The 10,266-nt window shown below is 34.8% G+C and overlaps 1 protein-coding gene across 1 annotated transcript; it reads left to right on the top strand.

Annotated features, from left to right (window-relative positions):
• The first annotated feature begins 1,116 nt into the window (after nucleotides 1-1,116).
• Nucleotides 1,117-5,300, top strand: LOC130048297 (complement C1q-like protein 3). Its single transcript, XM_056144886.1, has 3 exons — nucleotides 1,117-1,227; nucleotides 4,561-4,709; nucleotides 4,823-5,300. The coding sequence occupies exons 1-3, from the start codon at nucleotides 1,178-1,180 to the stop codon at nucleotides 5,236-5,238; spliced, it is 615 nt and encodes a 204-aa protein (XP_056000861.1). The 5' UTR covers nucleotides 1,117-1,177; the 3' UTR covers nucleotides 5,239-5,300.
• The last annotated feature ends 4,966 nt before the right edge of the window (nucleotides 5,301-10,266 follow it).

The raw sequence follows: 10,266 nt of genomic DNA, 5'->3' as shown, positions 1-10,266 counted from the left end.
ACTTTGTATAGTTATCATGGATTGTAATGTACTGTATCGTTTATTACCAAGAACCATGCAGTTCATAGCTTAAACGTTTTTACATATAATAAATAAACATAGACATCAACAAAAATTATACACAAAGTGAATATAATGCAGATTAGGTCAATGGATGTCTGTGAGATAGCAACTATAGTTTGTAACATAATGGATATGAAATAGAGTATGGTAAAATTATTTTTATGATACAGTGAAGATGTGCATGTGTGTTTTTAAAAGTGGTCAGATATTTTTCAAAACATTGTCATGTAATTGAAAATTGTCATCTCCTTTAAGAATGTCTTGAATAGACGATACCCATTTCTGTAATCAACTCCTCTTAGAGCATTTATTTGACATCCGTTAGACTTTGTACAACTGTTATGAAAGCATTGAAGTCGTGCATGTGTCTTTTTGAAAGTGATCGGACATTTTTTTGCAAAATTTACATGTACAATGTAGTTGAACTTTTGTCATGTTTAAGCATGGTACCTACTTTGTGTAACCAACTCCTCTCACAGCTTTTACTTGACATTTGCCTTGGACATTATATATGTTATAAAAACATTGAAAATATATAGATCTATATGACATTTTAAAAGTGCTTCTGTGTCTTTGAAAAATTCTACATTTATCATGTCCTTTTTCCAGTATGTTTTGTACTGCTGTCCCTATGATAGATAACATATTTTAAAGAAACTCGGTCATTTCTGCTCTTGAATCGATTTTATTCCATTTGTTGTCCACCACTACCTTCAAATTGTAACGTATGTCATGAAACGTCTTGTATAATTTGCATACAGCAACAATGGGATATTACCGCATGGCATATACAAATGTAATTCTAGTAAGCTGTTGCATGGATGTAAAATGTTAATTGTAGGCAAAGCTTTTGTCATCGTTTTTCAACAAATAGAAGTAACGAATACTTGTACATGTATGAACAGAAGTCTTCGATTGGAATTTGATGCAAATATTAGTAATTACCACATTAAGGTCCTGTTACTAATGTTACATTTTAGCATGATAATGAAATATAATATTATTGCCCCAAATTCTGGTACACTCTTATCGATTTTTATTACTGCTTCCCACATTCCCTATGTTGTTTAGCAATTTCAACAGCTTTGATATTTGATAGGTAATTCGGTTATAAATGAAGTTGAACAACGCTCATTGCGCTATTACTGTTATGCATTTCTTTGGGTAAGTATTCAGCTATATGTATTTGATTATTTCAGTTTACCTTGTGTGTATTTCTTGTGTGTATTTCTTGTGTGTATTTCTGAACGTTTGATAACTCTACACTTATAACCAACTAATATTCGAAATTCGATTTATAACTTTGAACGGAAATTAACGAAAAGTATTTTCAGGTAGTCTTAATAAAACTTTTATGGCAGAAAGATAGAGAGAGAGAGAGAGAGAGAGAGAGAGAGAGAGAGAGAGAGGACGTATAAAGATAATATGTGTACAATCTAGCGCAATATTATATAGCTTTGGATCAATTTAAAAACGAATGACAACCTATATTAAGTAGCCTTTTCACATATACAGTCGTCATATCAAAGAGCGTGGATAACAATACTATATATTTAAACTATAGATATCGCGGAAACCGGTTGTCGTTTCCTTTAAAATTAGGAATGCTACCATGGTCTAAATCACGTGATCGATGCAGACGTGGGTGATTTTGGTTACAGAGGATGTTGACGTGGTAATGCTAACTGCGTAAACCCACCCAGGTTTAGAGTTTTCCGGAATATCCATAATTTTTGGCAAGTTTATTCCCATATATGTCAGGTGGGACTGACTCATCTCGTAGACTCTATAATAGTGTAATAAGCTTTATATTACCCCCCCCCCCCTATCCAGGAAAGTTTATTATTCTCTACTGTAATGTTCACATAAATTGACTTTTCCCACATGTTGAACTATTGTTTTCACTCGTACCAATCAAACTCCATACCCTCGTACCAATCAAACTCCATACCCAATGGTTAAATTCATATTTGTATTAGATATTCAATTCAACTTTTATATTCCTTTTAAATTTAATTGTTTAGCTGATAGATAGGTTAAAGTGTCGACTCGCGGTTTCAAGTCTAGCAGGGGTTTTGAAAATTTCCCAGATTACTTTCTCTAACAACGCATTATTTGAATAATTAATTTAAATTCTAAAGTTTTTAATTTCAAAGAATTATTATATACATGTATATCCTAATTTTTTTCCCCATATCAAATCTATATGGTGTGTTATTCCTCCTTACGAATATAAGTTGTTTTCAAAATGAAAACTCCGAAGCATTGACAATGTTATCACATGCTGTTTCTAACATTTTGACATTGAATTACATTTACAGACCAGAAAATATTGTTATTGTACATTATATTACGTTAAAGACTAATTACTGTTTGAAACTCTAATTCAACTTTTAAAAGAGATATATAATGGAATACTTCTCTGGTATTCGCTCCACCTGCTATAATCAGACTTTTAGCTCAAGTGAGTTATTCTGATCACTTGTTGTCCGGCGTCAGTCTTGTCCTTCCGTAAACGTTTAATATCGTGACTGTTTCTACAAACCGACAGGGCTAATTTCAGCCAAACTTGCCACATAGCATGCTTGGGTGAAGAGGATTCACGTTTGTTCAAATTAACTACCATGCCCTTTTTAAAGTGGGGACAATCAAGAATTAGTAAGGATTTTGAGGCACCTTTTAAAATAATTCTCAAAAACCACTTGACCAATATTAATCAAACGAACTACAAATATCCCTTGGGTTAAGGGAATTTCAGTTTGTTCAAATCATCTCTCCATGATCCCTTCAAAGGGGAGATAATCAAGAAAAGGAGAAAATAGGGTGGGTCATTTAAAATCCCTAGGCCAGAACAGTTGAAATTTATATGCATGCCTTCCGACATAGTGTAGATTTAAGTTTGTTCAAATCATGTCACCGTTAGGTAGGGTCGGGGCACAATAAAGGATCAAACTTTTTCATGGTAATATATATTGATTGATTGATTATATATTGTTTAACGTCCCTCTCGAGAATATTTCACTCATAGGTAGGTGTCACCATTGCCGGTGAAGCTCTGCAAAATTTAGACCTATGCTCGGCGTATATGGCCATTGAGCAGGGAGGGGTCTTTATCGTGTCACACCTGCTGTGACACGGGACCTCAGTTTTTGCGGTCTCATCCGAAGTACCGCCCCATTGAGTCGTCGCCTCTTACAACAAGCAAGGGGTACTGAGGACCTATTTTAACCCAGATCCCCACGGGATCATGGTAATATATAGGATAAATCATTAACAAATCTTCTCAAGAACAACTGACCCTGATTAAACATATTAGCATGAAAGCATTCCTAGATATTGCAGATTTAAGTTCATATTGTAGTCCTTGGGGTAGGATGAGACCACACTAGGCGATAAAAATTTTACATAGTAATATATAGGAATTATCTCTAAAAATCTCACAGGACCATGTACGCTGATATGAAATTACGCGAATTTTATGTCACTGTGAATTTAGTAGAAATACGTACCACGCATACAAACTATACATAATGCTTTTTTCTTTAGGTGGCTCACTACACTCAGAAATAGTTTCTCAAATTAGTCCGAATTGAATTAACTATAAACGATATGATGATATACAATGCGTATATATGCCAAAAAGACAAAAAATATACAAATTTGGATAAAAACGTGATTTTCAACATTAAACAAAAGACTCTGGGGGATTTCAACTCGAGATCTGCCGTTCACCAGCCCAATGCTTTAACCACTCAGCTACGATGATAAACAAACTAATTGACCGACACAAATAATTTCACAAAACATTTAAATCGCCATCGTGTGACGTGGTGTCATACAGAGTATAAGCTTTAGTGAAGTGAGCTACCTTAAAAGCACCTTCCTACATTTTAAAAATAATAAACAGGCAATTTTTGTTATAATTGTATTAGTACTCTGAATATCCAAGATAAACAGAAATTCATTTATGTAACAGAAACCAGACCACAAGAAATAGTAACCAGTTTGAACTTCATAAGCCTTGTTACGCAAATATCTTACAATCTGACATAGATCTTACCTGCTACTTATTGGAACTCTCTTTAGGGCCAACTTTCTTACTTCAATATATCATCTTTTTATCGTACATTCTAGTGAGTTACATAACTAATATGTGGAAGTTTTTTCTTAAGTATAGAAACAGATGATGTTGATAGCTCGAAAGCAATTCTGCGCGTAACCTTCGTATGAATTAAAAATTAAAATTACTAGTAATGGGTTTGATCCCCAACAGAAGCACCAGAATATGTTGCAATTGATGGTTGATTTATAGGGGGTTCTGGTTTTGTGTTCATCGAAATCAAAACGAGATTATGTTATCATTGTAAGATAATGAAGGGATTCCAATAAATTATTCTTGAAAAGAGCTGATCTAAAAATCTGCACCTGTATACGAACACTGCGTGAATACTGACATTCCTTATAAAGTTATGATCATATTATTATCTTACACAATAGAACAATGTGTTGGACTGCTCTTTTGGTGTTCACTGTGGCTGTTTCTTTGACCCTGTCTCAAGCAGAGTCGGACTCATCATCACGTTTCGTCAAAGATATCGATGGTTACATGAGCGTATGTCAACGTCTTGGATGGGAACCGAAAAAAGGTTTGTAGTATTTACACTGCGATTATATCTCCAAAATAATGATGACTAAATTTCACTAATATCAATTCCTACCCATGATGTATCGTTTTCAAATACTTGTTTTCATGATGTAGGCTGTTTTCAACAAGAACGATTGATCGCCTTCCATGCTGCTCTAAAGCATATTCTCCGAAACCTTCCAGTAAAAACCACATTGAAGTTTGATGACGTTTTGTTGAACAAAGGAAACGCATATGATCCAACCACGGGGGTTTTCACCGCACCGGAAGACGGTGTCTACTCTTTCGAATGGACCTTCCTTAGCATACAAAAATCAAGCGTTTACTTGGAGATAGTAGTGGATGGTGTCAGGAAAGCAATTACGTGTATCAATCAGCAAGGAAGCTTATACATTAGTTCATCGGGACACTTGCTTTATGAACTGAAGGAAGGAAACAAGGTCTGGATCAGAACTTCCCATGTTACGGCCGGTTACCTGCATGGGAACAAGTATACATTCTTCTCTGGACAGAAATTAAAGTCATTCTAAAAAGCATTTACTTTGCTCGTGTGTATACATAGTGGATGAAATAAATAAATTCCAATTTGTTATTGCTAATTTAGTATCCATATCATTATAATGTAGGCATACATACACAGACCTTACTGTATTCCCTCAAAGTAATCGAGAAACCAATATACCATATGCGTGAATGGACCGGTAAAACTACAACTATACACAGAACTATCGCAACGCCAGCTGTCTTTTTCTTAGTCAAAGTATAATGATTAATTATCCGATAAATAACAGTTAGGCCCTATCATGTTTGACATCATTTTAATTGCATCACTCGATATCTAAACACGTAAAACACTATCAGTAAAAATATATTCATTGCCATTCTTTCCAAGATAGGAAGACTTGATATTGTTAAGAAAATTTACAGTAATTTTAGATATGCCTCTATCCATTGATTCAAAAGTCTATTATAATGAAATAGAGTTAAATGGGGATAAATATGTTGTAAGTTTCAAAATGAATGGCAAGGTCATATCATGTAGAGTTAAATGGGGTAAATATCTTGTAAGTTTCAAAATGAATGGCAAAGTCAGATCATGTAGAGTTAAATGGGATACATATGTTGTAAGTTTCAAAATGAATGGCAAAGTCAGATCATGTAGAGTTAAATGGGATAAACATGTTGTAAGTTTCAAAATGAATGGCAAGGTCATATCATGTAGAGTTAAATGGGGTAAATATCTTGTAAGTTTCAAAATGAATGGCAAAGTCAGATCATGTAGAGTTAAATGGGATACATATGTTGTAAGTTTCAAAATGAATGGCAAAGTCAGATCATGTAGAGTTAAATGGGATAAATATGTTGTAAGTTTCAAAATGAATGGCACGGTCAGATCATGCACATCGTGTTCGTGCTGCACAAGATTTATTGCGCAGAAAGTTACTTGCAACACTACAGCAACCTGCGTGAAATCCGGATTTAAACCCAGCTGAGCATATTTGAGACATCAATGTGTGCCTAGTTCGTCAGATGAACTGACGAAGGTATTGCATCATAAGTGGCAAGTTCTACCACAACATCAATTTCAACGCTTAATCAGAGGCTTAAGAAAACGACTAGAGTATCCCATTTGTGTGAACGGAACTTACACTATACACTGAGAAATAACCGTTTGATGTGGAGTGTAAAACAAGCTGGTTTGGATTTCTTGAAAAAAAATAGCAAACTTAAGATTGAGTTTTCTTCTATTTGAGCAGTCAAAATTCGAGTAAAATCTCAGACTTAAGTCCAAGTTTCAACTTAAGTTTATTTCGAGAAATCCAGGCCTGACCTTGTATATTTTGATTTCATCCATAACAGATATTTAAATCAATAGACAGAGACATGGTTAATTAATAGCCCTTAAGGCAGACGTGTTATTCATGAAAGGTGAAGATAACGAACAGTGTTCAATCTCATAACTCATATAAGTAATACAAAACAGAGAGTTGGATAAACACGGACCCCTTGATATACTAGAGGTGGGATCAGATACCTAGTAGGAGTAAGCATTCCCTGTCGACCGGTCACACCCGCCGTGAAGTCTATATCTTGATCAGGTAAACGGAGTTATCCGTAGTCAAAATTAGTGTGCCAAGAACGGCCTAACAATCGGTATGAAACACGTCAGACAGCATTTGACCCAATGATAGGCAGTATTGGCAAACTAGATCAGGTCTGGGGGTTATAAAACCTTTTTGAGTATGTTTTCATACTCAAACCCAAACTCCATGCTCTAAGCTGTACTCATATTCAAATGTGACGGTTAAGAAACTTTTATAAAATCATCCTCATACATGCTCAAGATTTTTCGAGTATGTTTTGGAGCTTGCTCAGAGTTGTGCTCAAAACAAACATAACTGAATTTGAGTATGAATATGGTAAATGTTTTAAAATCCCTAGGCCCGAAAAGTTCACTTGAGTTATAAGCTCAGGTGAGCTGATAAAAGTCATATACCTAACAGAACTATAATTTTTAATGCACACACATGAAGGCATATATGTCATAATCAGGGTATCATATGATTTTATTTGCATGCCTATTGTGATAGCTAAAGAATAATAAAGCATCGTACATAACATTTTCAAACCTAATTCTGAGATTCCATATTTCTACTAATCAAGGCCGGCGGTTAACTTTAAAACGATGTGATCATAGTGTCATCGATGGATGCCGTTTGTGATTAATCACAGTATATATAAACTGTTTCTAAAAAGCGAGTTCGCATTAATTCTGTGTTTAGTTTGTGCTAAATTAATTGACACCCACTACCTGTATTAAACGCTAACATTATAGTTAAAACAAGCCCCCCCCCCCCCCCCCTTCTATCTTTCCCAGCTCAGAAACATTGCGGTGCTGACTGATGTTGAACTGCGATGATATAAACCTGTTAATTCGCTATATTCGTCAAACCACACTGAACTCAGGAGATTAACAAATGGAAAAAATTGGGGCAGTCAAATAATAATCCTGCATTATGGATAATTAGCCTACCGTGTATGACCGTCCGTTCCTCAATCTTAAACAAAGGAATAGATCAACTTCAAGTTCAAGTCTACACCCTTTATTTCCTACAAATATACTTCGACAATTGCATCCAACATTTTGATTACATAATTATTTGTTCAAACTTTAATCTGTAATTCGGTATTTATGTATACAGTTTTAGTATTATTTTACATCTTTTTCTATGTATTTATTGTTCTTTGCCCTAATTTGTTTTATTGTTTTACATATAAAGCGCTTTAGGGTAATTGTTCCAATCAGATGAAGCGCTATATAAATGTATAATGATAATAAACTTTACAGTGCCTAGATATAGACCATCTTATACATAATTCATATCCATGTTCTTGTTCTTCGTTTAACTGTAGTCCAGCTGGACTGATGATGCTGATATAGTTAGAACGGGAATCCAAAGTCACCCATTTTAAAGAACTTGATTCACAACCCCCAAAATATAGCCCGAATATAAAAATAAATGTTGAATCAAAGTATTGGTATCATAAATACGTATCAGAATCTGAGGTTTAAAAAACATGTTAGATTTTAAAAATAGGAGCACAACTAAAGCTACATATACATACTAGAAACGGATATGGTACCATATTTTTGCCATTTAGTCACCAATAACTGGTTATTTTAAAAAGTTTTTGTCATATTGCTTTCATCTCGCCCAAGATATTTAAAGGGAAAGGCAACCCAAAAGATTTTTACGTGAAAAATGATATGATTAATAATATGATAAAGATTTGTCATACAATTTTGTTGATATATGGTCTAGATATGCTTCAGTACTAATTTGAAAAAGTCAAAAATTGAAATTCCCGCGATATATAGAGGCTGTTATGATGTGCAACTCTTTTGTATACTTCTCATTACCAGCTCATTAGAGTTATCGCGCTTTGATGACGCTTGTGCGTCATTGGTAAGAAAATGCACAAGTCTCGCGAGTAAGTGCGAGATTACTGGGACATAAACAAAACGTTCATAGCAACCCCCCCCCCCCCCCCCCCCCCTTTAAGTTAAAGTACATTGTGTATCTTTAAATAGAATAGCCATTGGTCAAACTGCATTTTTTAAATATTCTAACACTAGTTTATCAAGGATGTTACATGGGTTTTTTTTAACTCTACTACACCTAATTTAAAAATTCCAAACAACGATGTTCTCTGTCAATCAATATTTTGTAATTTTCAAAATAGCTTAAATTCAGTTTCGAAACGCATTTGTTGTGTTAATTAGTGTTATAAACGTCTTTAAAAATGCAGATTGGCAAATATATAACTTATTCTAAAATATTGAAAAATGAGAGAGAGAGAGAGAGAGAGAGAGAGAGAGAGAGAGAGAGAGAGAGAGAGAGAGAGAGAGAGAGAGAGAGAAGGGGGGGTAGATCTACATGAACGATTACAAAGTCCATGCCCATATGAACCTGTCCAAATTGTATGATAAAAAGGAATGTCTTCATAGTCTGGCAGAATAATTCTAATAACATATGAATCCCATTAATTACAAGAAAAGTTATTGTGTCGGATGTGCATTTTGGTTTTTCCCTTCACAGTTCTTCTTGCGATTGATGCTTTATATCGAGTAGATTTGGCAGATCCTTCACATAGTTTAATAAGTTCGTCTGTTTTCTTGTAAGAATAACCAATTCCTAAATTTGCCTTTAGAATTTTAATCAGTGTCGTGGTTTGCAGTCGGTTATAATATGTATTCGATACCATAATTTATATTACGTATACCTAAGTAATGTTTACGTATGTTGTCCCGGTAACACGACTTTACGCGCCTTTAATTTGAAGAGTTCCACTAATGGAAATGATAAGTATTCAAGACCACAAAAATCAATAATTTTGACGTCACACTGTCTGTTCCGGTTTTGATGAGATTCTAAGATGATCCACAGATGCTTGGGTTCACCCCCCCCCCCCTCCCATTCCGAATAAGCTACATGAGTTGATTTAATTATCTTTTTCTTGAAGTCCAATATAAGTCCTTAAAAAATACCCTCACTGGTTATAATAGCAGACCTTATAATAACCAGTGACCTAGGGTATTTTTTTAAGGGCTTATTTTGAATTATTTTGGACTTTATGGGTATGCAAGACGTTGTTGGCATGCATTAGAAATATTTTCAACAAAAAAATTAATCAAATGAAACTGCTGTAGCTTATTCGGAAGGGAGGGGGTGAACCCAAGCACCTCCGAGATCATCAAAGATGTACATGTGGTAGATCTTACGAATAAATAGGTTGATACCTTCCTGGCAAACAGTTATGCGAAGGGGAGATGTGAAAAAATGTTATTTTTCGAAATTCCCGACTCAACCAAGTCATTTGAAAAGAAAAGACTACGTAAACTGTGGATCCATCATTTGCGCAATGACAAGTTGAGATTCGAGACATTTGTATGAAGAACGTGTACCGTCTGCCTGGTCTGCGACTCGACTGATCGTCTTCTTTTCTCAATTTCTTCTTGCGAAAGAACGGGCTCAAATCTACACAGCTCCAAACTT

The sequence above is a fragment of the Ostrea edulis genome, chromosome 7, assembly GCF_947568905.1.
Source record: "Ostrea edulis chromosome 7, xbOstEdul1.1, whole genome shotgun sequence".
NCBI classification, from domain to species: Eukaryota; Metazoa; Mollusca; class Bivalvia; order Ostreida; family Ostreidae; genus Ostrea; species Ostrea edulis.
The sequence above is the reverse complement of the archived record's forward strand: the minus strand, read 5'-3'. Positions and strand labels throughout refer to the sequence as shown.

Excerpts from the sequence above, each read along its gene's own strand:
- LOC130048297 (XM_056144886.1), top strand. The coding sequence starts at position 1,178 with ATGAAGTTGAACAACGCTCATTGCGCTATTACTGTTATGCATTTCTTT. Across the intron at positions 1,228-4,560 it reads ACTGTTATGCATTTCTTTGG|AACAATGTGTTGGACTGCTC; the intron begins GTAAGTATTCAG and ends CTTACACAATAG. Across the intron at positions 4,710-4,822 it reads TGGATGGGAACCGAAAAAAG|GCTGTTTTCAACAAGAACGA; the intron begins GTTTGTAGTATT and ends TTCATGATGTAG.